The sequence below is a fragment of the Chenopodium album genome, chromosome 12 (assembly GCF_948465745.1).
Source record: "Chenopodium album chromosome 12, dcCheAlbu1.1, whole genome shotgun sequence".
Lineage (NCBI taxonomy): Eukaryota > Viridiplantae > Streptophyta > Magnoliopsida > Caryophyllales > Amaranthaceae > Chenopodium > Chenopodium album.
The window spans coordinates 4,230,400-4,247,413 of NC_137845.1; the positions used below are offsets into that span (position 1 = coordinate 4,230,400).

Sequence of the window (17,014 nt, forward strand, 5' to 3'; positions counted from 1 at the left end):
AGACCTAAATTTACAGTATTTGATATTTCGGCCTTACAAAAACTTGCTACTCGTATCATTTATAAAGATTATATAATAAGGAAAGTGAAGAGTTGGAATTTGAAAATTATAGCAACTACGGTAATTAGCTTATATGATATGTCAACTAAGCTACAATGTCTTCTCTTGCTATAAATTTGCCAAAAGATAAAATTGAGATGAAATAATAAACTGCTTCCTCTCGTAAAAGAAATTCAGCTTGCTAAATTTGTCGTTAATTTGTTATACAAGTATCTAACTTTGCTCACACCTAAAATCAGCAATTTTTATCATTTTATTTTACGAAAAATGATATGTATAACCCTTTGCTTGGGGTTATATATAAGGAGTAAAGATACAAAAATAGAGGTAAAAACAAATTCTACTAATACCAATCAACACATACACTAAGAATTTCACATACTTTGTGTATAAATGTATCATACCCTTTTAGCTTATTAGTAAAGATATTAGTTTATCGGACAAATTAATTACTAGTAATAATTTGACATATAATTACATTTAAAGGCACATACTCTATAAACAATCAGAGTTTTCAGCTATTTTACTTCAATAACTAATTTCATCAATTATTAAATGCATAATCAACTACAGATTTTACTGTACATAACTTCCTTTAACGGTTAATTTTTTTAATTTTTACATATATTTTAGCCAACCTTTAATCTAAATTTTCTGTAAATGAATTCCAAGTAATTACTTATAATGAATAAATTATATATAATGGGGGTATTACTTATATTTATATTAACATATACTACGTACATTATATGAAACTATCAAATAATTAAAAGATGGATGTATGGCATGCATGCAAAATTGCAAAGTAGCCAATGAGCGAGGCTAACAAAGAAACCACTAAGAAAATAGGGCTCACTATAAGGTTGTTTGCAACGATGAATTTGAATATCTTTCAATTTTACTCCATCGATCCTATATATGTATATTTTTTGGAACGGGATCCTATATATGTATATGAACCATCTAGATACTAAAGATAATCCCGATCCCATCTATATATTCGATAGATTAGTTTTATAACCCGAAAAGGAAAAACTAAGCTAGTAAGAATATGAAACACATTAATTACCTGAGAGGAAGGAGGAGGGACGAGCAGAAGCACAAAGAACGGTAGAAACCAAGAACAATAGAAACAACAACTTTGTTGCAAATTCAACCTTCATTTTTTTTGTGTTATTAGTTATAATTATTTGTCGAAAATAATTTAGTGAATAAATCAGACAACGGCAGTAGAGGTATAAGTAGTAGAGGTTTACGTTGACGTTTAGCTCAAGTTGTTAATTTTTTAAATGGATGACACGTTTGGGATCCGAGCTTACGGTGATCAATCTCAGCCGTTGGATCTCTTTTCTTTCACATTAGTCAACGCTTTTTTTGCCCTTTTTTCTTCTTATTTTGTTTTTACTCTCTTTTTTCCTTTTTTAGATTTTTAGCTTTTAGTAGTTGGTACTCTGTTGAAGCTTCAAAGTCAACGCCTCAATAGGTTGCTCCCATTTCCTTTTCCTTCAAGAGGATATTTTTCTTTATGTTATCATTAACTATACTCCTACACTAATAAAAAATAGTACGTGAAACACAAAGAGAAATCAGATTGAATATATATACATAATATTATCGTAAAATTATGGTCATTTTAGTCGAACATATCCATGTATTAATTATTAATAGTATGTACTCGTACATTCTTGGTCTAACAAAGTAAAATGTGTAATTCATGATTCCAAATTGAAAAAAATGAGGGATCAATCCCGTTAAGTGCATAAGTTTGACCTATAAACTTGGTTTCGATGATACACTTTTCTTAGCTTATTAATGCCAACTAGCTAGAATAAAAATAGCGAAATGTAAGGGCCTGTTCTCTTCAAATTATTTTCAATTCAGTTCAGTTCCAATAAGTTCACTCTAGTTCAATTCTTAATTTTCTTCTCTTATAAAATGTTCAGTTCAGCTCAGTCAATCACAACAGGCCATAAGTGATGCAATTTTTCAAATTGGTTTGATGATCTTAAGTGTGATAAATGTTTATTTGTCTAGACTCCGTGAGGAAAAACATGTTTCTGTTTTTATTTTGAAGTAAATAACCTATATTATTAGGACTCGGAGTGGAATATAAATGATCTTCAATTATTAGTTTGATAATTTCCAATTTTGAATGTTAATTATAACATGCCCAACATATTACATATATCTGTCCACATTTTTTGCTACACCCTTGGGACCTGACACAGAGAATTAAAAAATAAACTCATATCTCATATATGATTGCATTAGTTACATGAACATAGACATAATCTTCTCTTGATTAAACATTTTAAAGTCATATAATGCACTTTAGGACCTTAAGTCCAACAAAAGATCAAGAAAAAGCAATGTTATTATGAAGATTTTAGCTAATAATTATCAATGAATTACACATTTATTATTTTATGAGATGAAGTATTTATCAGAAATATGTTGAAAGTATTACCTTTATTTTTAGAAAAAGGCCACTTTGGAATAATTATTAAATTAGATTATTTATTATTAATTTTGAAGTTGACTACTTTCAAAAATATACTTAATTTTTCTTAAAAAAAAAAAAAAAACAAAAAAAAAAAAAAACTACTAAAACTTATTTCAATTTTATCCTTATCCTCTCCGCTTATTATTTTTGTAATTTTATATGATCATGATGTATGCAACCTTATGATTGCATTTATGCATACAAAATATTTCATGTACTATGTATGTATATAAAATACTTTATAGTAATATAAAAATATATGACAAAATTACACATTGAATTAAATCATATTTGTTTTATGCTGAACATATTCGCTTTCAACTCATTATATGCAACCTTAGGGAAATTAAGAGCTATATTTATTATTTTTCCATTTATATACGACAAAATAGACGAAATGCATGCATTTTAGTCTAGCTACTATTGTTTACCTAAGCTTAATTATGATATTTTTAGTGCTTCTCATCTACTTAGCACAAATTAAACCTGTTTAGCTAGCTAATATATGCTCTCTACATATACACCATAATACCATATAATTAATTAATCAATATAATGTTCCATCGTTTACATGTATTATCAATTATGTTATGTATAACATTAGGCAGCGCAAACTGTTTGACGTCAAATTAAAGAGAGTATTAAGGCAAATAATAGACCACTAGGTTTAATTGCTAATTTACAGTTAGCCACAATAAATTTCCGATCTTAATTAAACCATGAAAACAGATGGTGTTCTCCATTAAGATCATTAACTAGTTGACTATTAATATAAATTAATCAAATTAAAGTCGGTCCAAATATTATTGAATTTGAGTTATAAGTTGAGGATCTTACTCTGAACATATCTTTTGCTATAGTTGTCACAATCTTTTTGTCTCCTTTCCAAGGAGATGCTTCTTCTAAAAACATTATACAACCTTATTCTTTAGGCGTCAAACCTTAATTATTTCGATTTAGTGAATATTCTAGGGAGTGTACTCAAGAAAATACTCCGTAAATAAGTATAAATCATTTCGAATAACGTAATTCAAGAGTAGTATAAACAAATGAACGAATGATACTCCGTAAATAAGTATAAATCATTTCAATTTAGTGAATATTAATTAATTAATTAATTAATTATCACTAAAGAATACTAGTGAGAAGCTTAATATAGATAGAACAATTGTGATTAAAGCGTTAGCACATGAAATAATATTCTAATAAAATCAAAAGTTGACTTTATTCTATACGGGATGAAATTGTAATCAATGAAGAGTAGTATGCGTATGTTAAGTACGTAGGTCGTTAACAATGTGAACTATTTAACATTCATTTTTGAGTTCTTTGGTTTTTGCTTGCAATGTTTTTTTCAGTTTTAATTCCCACTTGTACAAAGGTTTCAAATGGGGGTACAACAAAGTCATGATACTTTTTAATTAAATTTGATTTTGACTTTGTTAACATGCATGTTTTAGTTCAAATGATAATAGGTTAATGCATGCCATATCACTGATTTCACATTATTCTCACTTATATGTTGACATAACATGTTAATTAGTCCAAAATAAGGATTATTGATACTCGATTCTTTGTTTGTGTTCAAATTGGTTAAGGTTTGAATTTTATTTTATTTTTCATCCTCTTTAGTAACTACTCTTATATTTTGTTATATTATTGGCAATACTTCGTACATTTGAAAGATAAATATTTTATACTAAACAGAATGAAAAACAAAATTAGAATGTTGGGTGTATATATGTAACACCCTTTATTAAAGTTTCATCATTGATTGTTTAACCAGATTCACAACATGTTCGTTAAATCAATTTTGTAGAACAATAATACCTACTTATGTTCAATTTCACTAATAAATTCCTTCGATTTCCTCTAGTTGATAAAAGGAAAAATTGGTAAAAATAATCCAAACTTTAACTCATTCGCTTTTAATAACCCCAACTTTGGATTATTATTGAATAATCCCAACTTTAGGGGGTATTCGCTTTTATTGATCCCGAGTGACCGGTAACCGGTTAAATAAGTTTTTTTTTTTTAATTCACTTGACATGTGGAAGCACCTAAATGGTCCAAAAATCAAAATTTAAAAAAAAGGAAAAATAATAATAAAAAAAAGGCACCACCTCCTCTCCTCCCCACCTACGGTAGCTCCACCTTCCCCACCCCCTCCCCTACCTCGACCCGGCCCGAAATTGCTCGGAAATCGCCCCTCCTCCCCAACCCACCACGTATCAACCCAATTCCCACCCCCAACCACTAAAAATCACCCCTCCTCCCTTTTCCCCCACCACAAAAACCACCATTGTCCCCATTTCAGGCCCCAAAACTCCTCTTTAGGAGGGTTTCGGGGCTAGAGAAGGGGATGAGATGGGGTTTCGAGGCTAGGGAAGGGGAGATGGTCGGATTTGCGGTGGTGGGTAGGGGTGATTTCGGGGTGGTTGGATGAGTAGAGTAGTGGTTTTGAGGGGGTTAGGGGGTGTCGGAGAAGGTGGGGCTGGGGAAAGTGGGCTGCCGACAGTGGGGTTGGGGGTTAAGGGGTGCCGGAGAAAGTGAGGACCGGGGAAAAGGGGTTGCTCAATGCTGGCAGTGGCAGGGGCTGGGTGTTGGGATTGGTTTTTTTTGTAATTTCTTTTTATTATTTATTTGATTTTTTTTTGGACCACTTAGGTAATGACACGTGCCCAACAACTTATTATAATAGGTTATGTGACCGGTTGGGATCAATAAAAGCGAATACCCCCTAAAGTTGGGATTATTCAATAATAATCCAAAATTGGGATTATTAAAAGCGAATGGATTAAAGTTAGGATTATTTTTATCAATTTTTCCTTGATAAAAATATTTGGACAACATGCAAGTACACCTTGTACAAGAGTACAACATACATTTACTACAATCGATGTCACTATTTATACGTACATGTAACATTCTGTTGCAATTAAGTTTTAGTCATAACTCCACGTTAAGCCACCCTTGGCATGAAATTAATTAATGTAATTAATGTATAATTGTATAAAATTGATGCTATATAGACAAATAGTATATACGTAGTATATAGTCGTCTACCACCGACCTCTTCTGAACTTTTGATTAGTAGACCGTTATATATGAGTTACAGTATACTTCATAGTTCATACTCGTACTAATGTATTTGTGTTAATTACGTAATCGTGATATAATATAAGTTCAAGTAAAGTTTAAGTAGAACAAATTATCTTTCCTTTAAAAAGTAAAAAGGTTGAGCAAATACAGTCAAAACGTATAATTATATAAATAATCAGAATCTTCATTAAGTTGAAGACGTACAAAAACCAATTAAATTTGAAGTGCATGCAGCTTTTGCGGCTTTCATACATACATACAGATTTTGAAACATAATTAAAACAAGTTTATTTGCAAAGTTTAGTCAGCTAATTTTATGGGTAAGTCAAAGTTTTTTCCTAATTTTTTACTCAATACTATGCTCACTTAAGTAACCAGATGATACAAACATACGAGATACAATTAAATACAATCATTTTTGGCTATATCCGCTCCATAGTTTATAAAAAGTTCATACTTTATTTTGAACGTAGATTTAGAATAAAACCAACCTAGGATTTGGCTATTCAATCATATCAATGTTTATTAATTTATCCGTATACCTAATCTAATAATTAGTAATTAACACTACCAATTCCCGATGAGGTTAAAAGGTTTGGCAATGGAACGGGATCAATGATCACTTATCAACACAAATATATAATGTATGTCGGTAACCAAATTGGCAGAGTAGACGAATTCGAACTCCATAACTGAGCAAAATTTGCGGCTTAATCAACCAAGCTTTTCTAGCAGCATATAAAACAGCATTATATCTAGCACTCATACAAATCGTAAGTTTTGTCAGCTAATTTGATGGGTAAGGCATAGTAACATAGTGACTACAACTTATACCACAAGTATCAGAAGTAAACTGATTATACAAACTTGCAAGTCCAATCTTAAATGACAGTTTGATAGAAGCAAAGTGATTCATCTTCTTATCATCTTTTCTTGAAACCATATTTCTTCCGTTCATAGAACAGATCTGTTTTGGCACTTCCTAGATTGACAATTTTAGGACACCCATCTCTATCCTTCTCCTGCTGAGTACATTCCTTGCAGTAATAGGCATCTGAAATGCCGACACCTCCACAGATCACACATCTACCCTGAAACGATCCGTAATTGCACTCATCGCAGACTCGCACAAGAGTGCATGGACGAACATATGAATCACAAATCACACATTTTCCATCACACTTCTCACAAAGCCGTCCAATAGCTATGCCTGGCTGCTTCCGGCACATGATAAGATCAGGATGATGCTTCGCCATGGCTTCTGCAAAGAACTTAGTACCTCAAAAAGCTCTGCCAAACCAGACCCACTGTCAAAACTAGAATTGAAAACTGAAGCTAATAATCATAGAAAGATAGAGAATTGGGGATGCTGTAGGAAACAGTCAATGTAATATCTTAATGGTACTCCAAGCACTTGTTATAAACTCTAATATGACAGATTATATGAAACAGATCAACCATTGGGCCTCAGGCCAAATATTAATTGCCTCTTATTTATAAAGTGCATTCTAACAAGAAGAGCAAAACCAAACATTTAACTATTGGTTTAGAATACTGAAATAATGGAAGCTAAAACTTAATGTGTTCAGGGCCTCTCAACAACAAAGGTATAGGTCTCCAATTTTAAGAGTTAAATACTCTTTTAGAAAACTTTATTCTAGCATCACTTCTAATAGTATACAGAGTAGATGTGAATTACAGAGTGATATATGAATGCTGAGTAAATATATGAAGCAACAAATATAAATGCGGGCCTGCAGGGTAGCATCTTCAGAACTTAAAACACCACTCTGAGGGACAAGAACAAAATCACAGGAACCCACGTTTTTGAGACCACAGGTATCTCAGACAAACATCAGATACACTATATGTACTTATAGAAGAACATATGATACAATACAACGTATTCTAATCATAATATCACCCCAAATGAACAACAAAATAGATCCTTTCACATTATTTCCAGACCACCAGCATAAGCTTAAAGCCTTCAAAAACAGCAACATTTCAATATATTGATGAGTGAAGGTTCATGATTTACAAGTCGGACAACCAAAACACATTAGACGTTCAGCACAACTACGAAAGACTTGCAAATTTTCTCCACAAGAAATGATCACTTAAACCAAAAACACAAAGCAAATTCAGTCTGACGGCGAACTAAATTACTCTCATTACAAACCCGTCAAGATGTCCTCATCGGCTCTTGGAAAGCAGCCTTCTTCATCATAGGTACACGTTTTAATTGAGCCAGCTTGTAAATTAGCACTCCATAGTATAAAGTCTGAGAACATATCCATCTTACACCTGGGTGCACATACGTGTTGAATGGCGTAAACCCAAGGGTGAACATCTATGGATGCCTTTATTAAAAGGGGTTTCTAGCAGATGCATAAACTGGTTGCTTAATTAGAAGAAAAAGAATTCAGCACAACTACAAAAGACTTGCAATTTTTCTCCACAAGAAATGATCACTTAAACCAAAAATATAAAGCAAATTCAGTTTGACGGGGAACTAAATTACTCTCATCACAAACCTGTCAAGATGTCCTCAAGATTTACAACACTCCACAACACAACTTATCATTGCCGCTATTGAAACTTTAAAACACTAATTGAAAATATTGACTTCATTTCTATAAATTAAGCATTGTAACTCGCTCTTCAACACCCCACCCCCAAAGTAACAGACCCATCATGGTAACTCTCTTGCCTTAATGACTAATGATAGATTACTCCTCCAGTCCACAGGAAGACGACATCTATCTAAATTCTATAGGACATGAACACACCAATAAACTGTAACATACTTTGTATTTAGCTAAACTTGATATAGATATTATGAGGTATATCAAGTTTAGCAATTGAGCCTTGAGCATTCTACAATTGATTCGACTCTGACTTGAACCCAATGAATGAAAGGTTTAGGTCCGATCCGCCATTGTATAAGAGTAAAATGGTACAATGTTTGAACTTGATCTAGGTTGTTGATTGCTTATAGGTTACTTCCAGGAGTACCACGACCGTGTTGGTCTATTCTTCACCTACCTTGTAAAGTTTTATCTATATAATCCTGAACTCCTAACCCAACGCTATGAAGACTCAAATAAACTAAATATTCGAGACTCGAAACTTCTGGGCTAGTGAGCACATTACTGCCTGGCCTACCCTCTTCCATAGACTATAAATGCCTTTTTTAAAAGGGGTTTCTAGCAGATGCATAAACTGGTTGCTATTTCATGATTCTTCTCTCTGCCATCCTCTTGTAATAATAGTAAGATTTCTCTCCATAATTTCCAACAATATCTCAACATTGCAAGCCCTAAACCAATCTTCCAATCAATACCTAAAAATCCAAAAATTTGCTAAACTAACAAATGATAATGCTCAAATAAACAAAACCTCTATAAATAATCTATTCGAATTTCAAGAAATTCCCAGAAATTATAACCTAACGACGAACAAAATATGCCCAGAAATCAAACTCAACCCTAAGTTACTGCAAAAGTAATTGAGCAGAAATCAACATAACCCAACATAAATTTTGGAAGCAAATACTTGGAATAAAACACCACTATAAAGCTATAATTTGAAAGAAAAGCATGAATTAGCACACAATTATAGTACAAACGATGAAATGATAACAAACTTACAAAATAATGCTTAAAATATAATCAAAGAAAAGGGTTGTACCTCGAAAGATGAAACGGCGACGAAGATGGCCGGAAATCGATGTGAGGAGAGAGAAAATGAGGGTGTTTTCGGGCTTGGAAGCTTTAGTTGCAGAAACCAATTTGAACGAAGAAGGTACTGGAGAAAGAATGGAGATGGAATAGATTCTCTAAACCGACTTTCTAACCCGTATTTGATTTTTCACATCTTAAGCCCATTTTATTATTAATGTATTAAACCTATGTTATTATGTGGCCCTTTGATGTCAAATTTGATGAGTTTTACTAATCTAATTATGGATTAATTCCTCGTCAAACAAAAAAAAAATTATGGATTAATTCATTTATTTATCTATAATAATAATTAAAAGAATCTTGCAAACGAACGCTTCTAAAGTGTTTGATAACCCTTTTAAATAGTTTCTTAAATTGTATGAAGTATTAATTTGAGAATGCATCTCAAAATCACACATCGATCGGTGTAATTAATATTTATTTCAAGATAATAGTTTTACTTTTAGTTATCTTATTCAATCGTTAGCTTTTGTCTAATAATAATAACAATTAAAAAAAAAATTAAGCATATGTTCCTTATAACTTTATGTATCTACTATTCTAATTGTACCTACCCACAAAAAAAAAAAAAAAAAAAAAAAAAAAAAAAAAAAAAAAAACTACTTAGGTTAAGAATGTCTATAGTGCCTAAAAAAAATCTTTAGAGAATCGAAGAACTGGTTAACAATCAACGTCATTGCATGTGTTTGTCATTGTTATGACATGATTTTCACAACAGCGCTGAAAATCATAACTTGAGTTGGATAGCGTAAAATCAATATGTAGTTTATCGTATATATCTTCAAGAGATCAAGAGATCAATAGATTTGTGTTTGCATGAAGAAACAATAATTTTGAATAAGAAATAATCTAAGCTAGAATGACTAATAAAAACATTTTGTTGTTTTTATTCGCGTCATGAATGTTTTAACATATTTATAGTAACAAAAGTGTTGTTTAGATGATTAATACTTCTAATATTTGCATATAACAGAGATTATCCAGTGTATTAACTGGTTTTATCTTTATAAGTTAGAATCTAAAATTCAATAGGCATAAATTTGGTTTATTATAATTACACCGCCTAATAAGATACAATATGTACATAAAGCGCCTAATAAGATTATCATAGTTACATAATACTTTAGAGAGCACATAAGTCTACACACATGATTCAACTCCATTACTTAATTTGTGAACCAAACTACTTATAAAAAACCAGGTGATGTATTGAAACATTGAATTCATGTAAATCTCATCTCAAAAGATCAACATAACATTGTTAGGTTCCAAAAACCTTATAAAGGGGCCCACCTTAATCTCATGTCTCTATCTCACTAGTCCATGGACCCAAACATTATTGCTGCCTCTTCAACCTCAGATATTCAATCCCTCTCAAAACAAAACACATTATTACTTTGACATTATTTTCCAACTTGTTTATAAAGTCTGTCAAATAATAACCAACACTTTACACCATCACCATAGCAACAAACAGTGAAATCCCTCAGCAATCAAACCCAAACTTCTTCATAATAATATTCCCTCAAAATTAGTCATGTCAGAATCCAATATTATTGGATCCTACCCACCAATATTCCGCTCATCATCCAATGACACGACTCGAAAACTCGACCTGAAAGAAGGACAGGTAGTAGTAGAGGCAGGGATATTGGACCCCCTACATCCGTCCCTGCCCCTTCCCTTACCCCTGCCCTTAATCGATGTGCAGTGTTTGGATTTTGAAAAACTCGACATGGCATGTAGGGAATGGGGAATATTTAGATTGGAAAATCATGGGGTTCCAAGTAATCTTCTAAGGCAACTACAGGAGCATGCCAAAACATTATTTGAGCTACCCTTTGAAACCAAACAAGACCTTGATAAAAACTGCCCTATAAAATACTTTTGGGGTACTCCTGCCCTTGCTTCTTCAGGAGTTGCCCTTCCAAGAACAACTGATGCCCTTAATATGGATTGGGTTGAAGGTCTTAATTTTCCTGTTAATCAACTTCATCAACATCAACACTTTCATCATAATCCTTTGATCAATCATTTCAGGTTCGTATATATTAGTAATATCTTAATCCTTTTTCTTTAATATTCTTTTACATATATCTCCCTTTTAATAAGGTTTGAATAAATTATATTTTAATAATAGATGAGGTTTGATTAGCATGTTTAATCATCTTATTATTATATCATGTTATGTTAATAATACGTTAATCTCCACCATATTTGCTTACAACTTTGTCACATACTACAATTTTTATTTCATTAGTCATTTGTTTTAAGTAGCTATTATTAAGTATATTATATAGTCAATTAGCTAACACATTAGGTAGAATCTTACATCCTTATTAGTGTTATTAATTACTACATATTATTCATCTATTACATATATCATAATTTTAATAATACTCAATGTGTTGTGGTTCAAACTTAGTATTTTGGAAGGAATGTATGTAGTCATAAAGATGTTATCTGAGATGATGCTTACATTGGATCTGATCAGATTAATGTAAATTGATACTAGTATAAATTATTGGACAGTATATGACACCAATAAGTTATGAGGTTCTGAATCATATTTGTCATCACAGTCCATTATGAAAAGCTAATTAAGGTTTAAGTTTGGTGATATGGAAATATCTCGATTATTATATAATAGAGACCAGGTTTTGATCACAATCCATACAAAACTAAGTGATTTTTATGTCTTCACATATAACAGACGAGGGTGATGGAACTTCATAAATGATTATGATTGATAAGATATAACACAAAATGTGAATCGTGAAACCACTAACTCTATTAGCGATAATGTAAATCGGAGAAATGATGGGTAAGATCGAACACATCGTAAGATTAGAGCATTGGTAAAACAATAGAACCAAGTAGGCTAGCTTGGCTTAAATTTAGTTACTTAACATGAGTCTATTGGACCATGTCGGTAACTACATTTGCGGTGGGGCCTAGAAATTTTTAACTATGAATATGGAAGTTAACTAAATCTTACGAGTAGTAGACATTAAAAGCTAATTATTACAAATTGCAAGTGGACACTTGCAAAGTTACAAATAGACTAGACTTGTAGTACTGTACTGTCTAGGGCTCTAGGCCTCGTGTCGAAAGAAGGTTTGAGGCCTTGATAATTAAACCTGTCAAATCCTGATCGACGCGGTAATCCGACCCACTCGATTTTAAAACGCTTTATAAAGATAGAATCCGAACTTAAATCGATCGACCTAAATGATCCGAAATAGACTCAATTTGACCCATTTATCATAATTATAATGATTCAAGCAATCTGAACCACTCGAATTGTACCAAACGACCCAAACAACCCGAAATTTGACCTGACCTGAACTGTTAACCCGAATTGACAGGTCTACTTGACATTCAATCTTGAATTATATTAGATGCATCAATTTGATTAAAACGCGCTAGTAATGATAAGTGATTGTCTTGAAAAGTTGCTTTTAGGCAGAATGTTTAAAACGCTAGTAATGTTATTAGATGCATCAATTTGACTTAAACGAGCTAGTAATGATAAGTGATTGTCTTGAAAAGTTGCTCTTAGACAGAATGCTATTAGATGCATCAATATGACTAAAACACGCTAGTAATGATGTATGTATAGCTTGTTCCAAAGCATGTAAAAATATGCGAGTAAAATTGAATGGTATTAGGTAGAATTCAAGTAAAGTTGAGTTTAGTTTGATACAGAGTACTTATTAAATTAGGTCATTTATTTTTTGTCATAAGTAGCCAAGTAGGATCATTAGATGACTTACCATATACTAGAATGAAGTCTTATTAATTTGTTATACATGCATATCAATTTTCTAATTGTACAAATTCAATTTATTTATCATGTAGCGTTGCAAATGTACATGACTTGACATCATACAATTAATCATGTCGTACCCTTGTCTAAACAACTCTTAATTTACCAATGCTTGTATTATTGCACCAGGAAATTATTGGAGGACTATATAGAACATCTAACAAGAATCGCCTCGACAATGTTTGAAGCCATGATAGAAAACCTTAAACTCGATTTACAAGTATTTAAACCATGTTTAGATGAATCAACGGGGATAATTCGAGTTTATCGTTACCCTCGACGTACCATTGAAGAGCATGTTAGGGGCTTGCATGAGCACACAGACAGTTCAATTATCTCAATATTGAGCGAAGATCAAGTGGGTGGCCTTCAATTTCTCAAGGATGACCAGTGGTTCAAACTTCAAAGTGACGCCTATCCCTAGCACATTGGTTGTTAATCTCGGAGATATGATGCAGGTACAATAACTTCATTTTACATCTTTTCTTATTTTACTATTATATCCCTTTGGTATGTTAATTTAAGGATGTTCCTTTGTCCTACGAGTAGTAGATTCTTTAAAGACATTGCTACAGAGTATCAATGTAAAGATATAAAAAAGGGAGCCGACCCGACTAGACTTGCCTAATTAAAAAATGATTCAATATATGTAGTACGGATTAGTATAATTCATGGCCTAGGCACATTTAACATCAATCCCATCTATATAGGGCCTGTTCCGATTTATTGAAAATAACTGAATTGAACTGAACTAATTGGAGTTGAAATAAACTGAACTGAACAAAGCTGAAATGAATTGTTTATGAGAGAAAGGAAATTAGGAATTGAACTGAACTGAAATTAAGCTGAACAAAACAGGCCCTTAGTGTCACGTATGAAATACTCTTGTTTTTATTTATTTATTTATTTTGTGCGTAAAAGTAAGATAAAAAACATTAGGATGCCCTTTATACGAGGGGTGGAAGTACTCCAAACTAGAGCAGTAGAGTTGATAAAGTTTAATGTATCATGGGTTTTGGGCTATCATTTTCATTCTTTGGGATGCGACTTTGGCTAAATATTGTAAGGTCTTGTTTAGTTCATCTTATTTTTACAATTTATTTCAGAAAAAATAAGTTCAAATCAGATCAGAAAAAATAAGTTCAGATCAGATCATCGTTTTATGTACAGTTTTTTATCGCTAAATATCTTTAATTTCGTAATGATTTTTTTTTTAAAATCACATATTAATAAAATACACGTTAGTATGATTCTATCAAGACCCCACTTGATATATTTTTTCCGTATAGGTAATCGTATATTTAAGGTTAAAGTTTGGTCAAATCTGACATTCAAATCAGACCAGATTAGATTATATCAGACCAGATAAGCAAATATAAGGCAAATTAACCAGGGCCTAATAGCATCATGTGACAATTTTGGTACGATTACATAGAAAATGTCAAAATGAGGCCCAACTCCAAAAATATAGTACACCTTTATTTTTTATTTTTTTATTTTTTCTCTTTTTTACTAGTAGTGCACCTTTAACTATCTATAGCCAATAGGCAATAATTTTAAAATTTTAAATTATCAATAGTATATTGAGATGAATTTAACAAAGTTTTATGAAAAAACTTTTTTCATTAAGCATGGATGATGGATCACAATATTAAGCCAAATTACACATCTTTTATGAAATATAAATAATATTAAAGTCAAAATATTAACTATTACAAGTACTTGTAATAATTTCGTAAATAAACAAAGGAAACACACAATTTGCCAATTGAGCCTTTTTTTTTTTTTTATGAATTTTAAAGGAATTTTTTTAAGTGTTTTTTCCAAGTATGATTAATTAGGTAAATATAATTTTCCCTCTTGTCAAAAAATATACAGTATATATATATATACTCCATATATAATTTTCTCTATTACGATTTTTTTTTTTTTTTTTTTTTTTTTTTTTTTTTTTTTTTTTTTGGTGTTTTCTATTACGAAAATTTGGCTATATGGAATCTTGAAAAATAAGGAAGAACTTTGCTAGTGTGATAAAATGTACAGTAAATATTATGTCACTGAGTTGACATATTTTTGATTAATCCCCCTAATTTTCCTATATCAACACAACTGTCAAATATTCTAAAAGAATGGCGGTGAACCAAATATGGTAAATTCAATAATTCAGCCTTTTTAATCGAGATTCGAGTAATTGATTTTACTTTTACCAATCAAATCAAACTGAATCTTTGAGATTAAACATACTCCAATTGCTTAAATTTTGTTTCTTTTACCATTTTACCCTTGATATTTGAAGGATGTATTAAAAACCGAAATCTCTATTATGCACTCGAATTTAAGTACTGGTACTTTAGTGGATGTAGTTACACACCTAGCAATAAATTTTTACATAATTGATACTCTGTATTATGTTCATTTAAAGATTTTATACTCCGTACTACGTACTTCCTCCGTCCCTTATCGATAGTCTCTTATGGACAATTTTCACGGGAATTAATAAATATAAATAAGAAGTGGTAAAAGTACATTGAAAAGGTAAATTTACATAAGGTATGCAAAAAAGTATAGAGAGAAAGTAATAATAATACATGGAAAAATAAAATTTACATGGGAAAGTTAAATTTGCAAAAATATTATTGCAAATTGAAGGAATTTTGGTAAAAAATTAATATAAATGGTACTTGAAAAAAGTAAATAGTACTATCATTTTGGGACTTAAAATTAATCATAAGGGACTATCAATAAGGAATGAAAGGAGTATTTGGAATAGCCACGTCTAACCAAATGACCACTAAATTCGACAATCATCAATCGATGAATACAATATTTTTATGAATTTGATTTGATGTTATAATATGTAGGTTTTGAGTAATGACGGATACAAGAGCGTGAAGCACAAGGTGGAGCTAAACAAGAACAAGGAAAGAGTGTCAATATGCTATTTTGTGTTTCCAGAGAATAACACTTTGATTAATAGCTCAAATTACAAGCCTTTCACTTACAATGAATTTCGAGCTCAAGTTCAGCAAGATTTAAAATTACATGGTTGGAAAATTGGTCTCCAAAACTTCAAGCTTCAACAACTTTCTTAGTGCGTTAGTTTAGATATTAAAATCAGTGTACTATTTTAAGCAATACCACATACTTAGCTTTAGTCAAGAAAACAATGTCTTGTACTCTTATAAGTAGTATTCGTCTTTACTTCCATCATTAGTGTTGGTATATCCAGGCGAAAATAATGCAAGTCATTACTTATTTACTTCGGTTATAATAAATAAATATAAATAATACTTGCGTTGTGTCATAAATACATGAAACGTCTTGATTTTTGCACTATTCACATAATTTGATCGATTTGATTATTATTTTGTAATTTACTTCCATCAATGCATATTTTTCATAAATGAATGCATATTTTTCAAAATATTAAATTTTTAAAACTTTTACAGTTATAAGAATAAAATTAATTAAATGACCTACGTAAAAGTCAAAGTGTTACAAGCTAAGTACTCTGTATTATATAACATAAAAAGTATATGAGACAATATTAATGGAAGAGGGGATATTAAAAGTGATAATGAAATTAATGATTACATTGACGAATTGAAGGTACTAAGGCCTTGTTATTAGGGATGGCAACGGGTCGGATTCGGATCGGGTGGAGCTTCACCCGCATCCATCCGCTACCTCCATCCACTCCACCCGATCCACCCACCACCCGCTAACCCCATCATCCACATCCGATCCACCCATCATCCGCGGGTGAAACGGGTG

The 17,014-nt window shown here is 31.6% G+C and overlaps 1 protein-coding gene and 1 pseudogene across 2 annotated transcripts; one reads left to right on the plus strand and one right to left on the minus strand.

Annotated features, from left to right (window-relative positions):
- Nucleotides 1-6,588: 6,588 nt before the first annotated feature.
- LOC145570695 (PHD finger-like domain-containing protein 5A) lies at nt 6,589-6,921 on the minus strand. The gene has a single exon (XM_081629853.1). The coding sequence runs from the start codon at nt 6,919-6,921 to the stop codon at nt 6,589-6,591; it is 333 nt and encodes a 110-aa protein (XP_081485979.1).
- Nucleotides 6,922-10,860: 3,939 nt separating this feature from the next.
- On the plus strand, nt 10,861-16,465 carry LOC145571688 (gibberellin 2-beta-dioxygenase 8-like; annotated as a pseudogene). Its single transcript, XR_014096611.1, has 3 exons — nt 10,861-11,451; nt 13,370-13,698; nt 16,102-16,465. The product of XR_014096611.1 is annotated as a gibberellin 2-beta-dioxygenase 8-like (transcript).
- Nucleotides 16,466-17,014: the final 549 nt, after the last annotated feature.

Coding starts and splice junctions, on each gene's coding strand:
- LOC145570695 (XM_081629853.1), bottom strand. CDS start 6,921: ATGGCGAAGCATCATCCTGATCTTATCATGTGCCGGAAGCAGCCAGGC.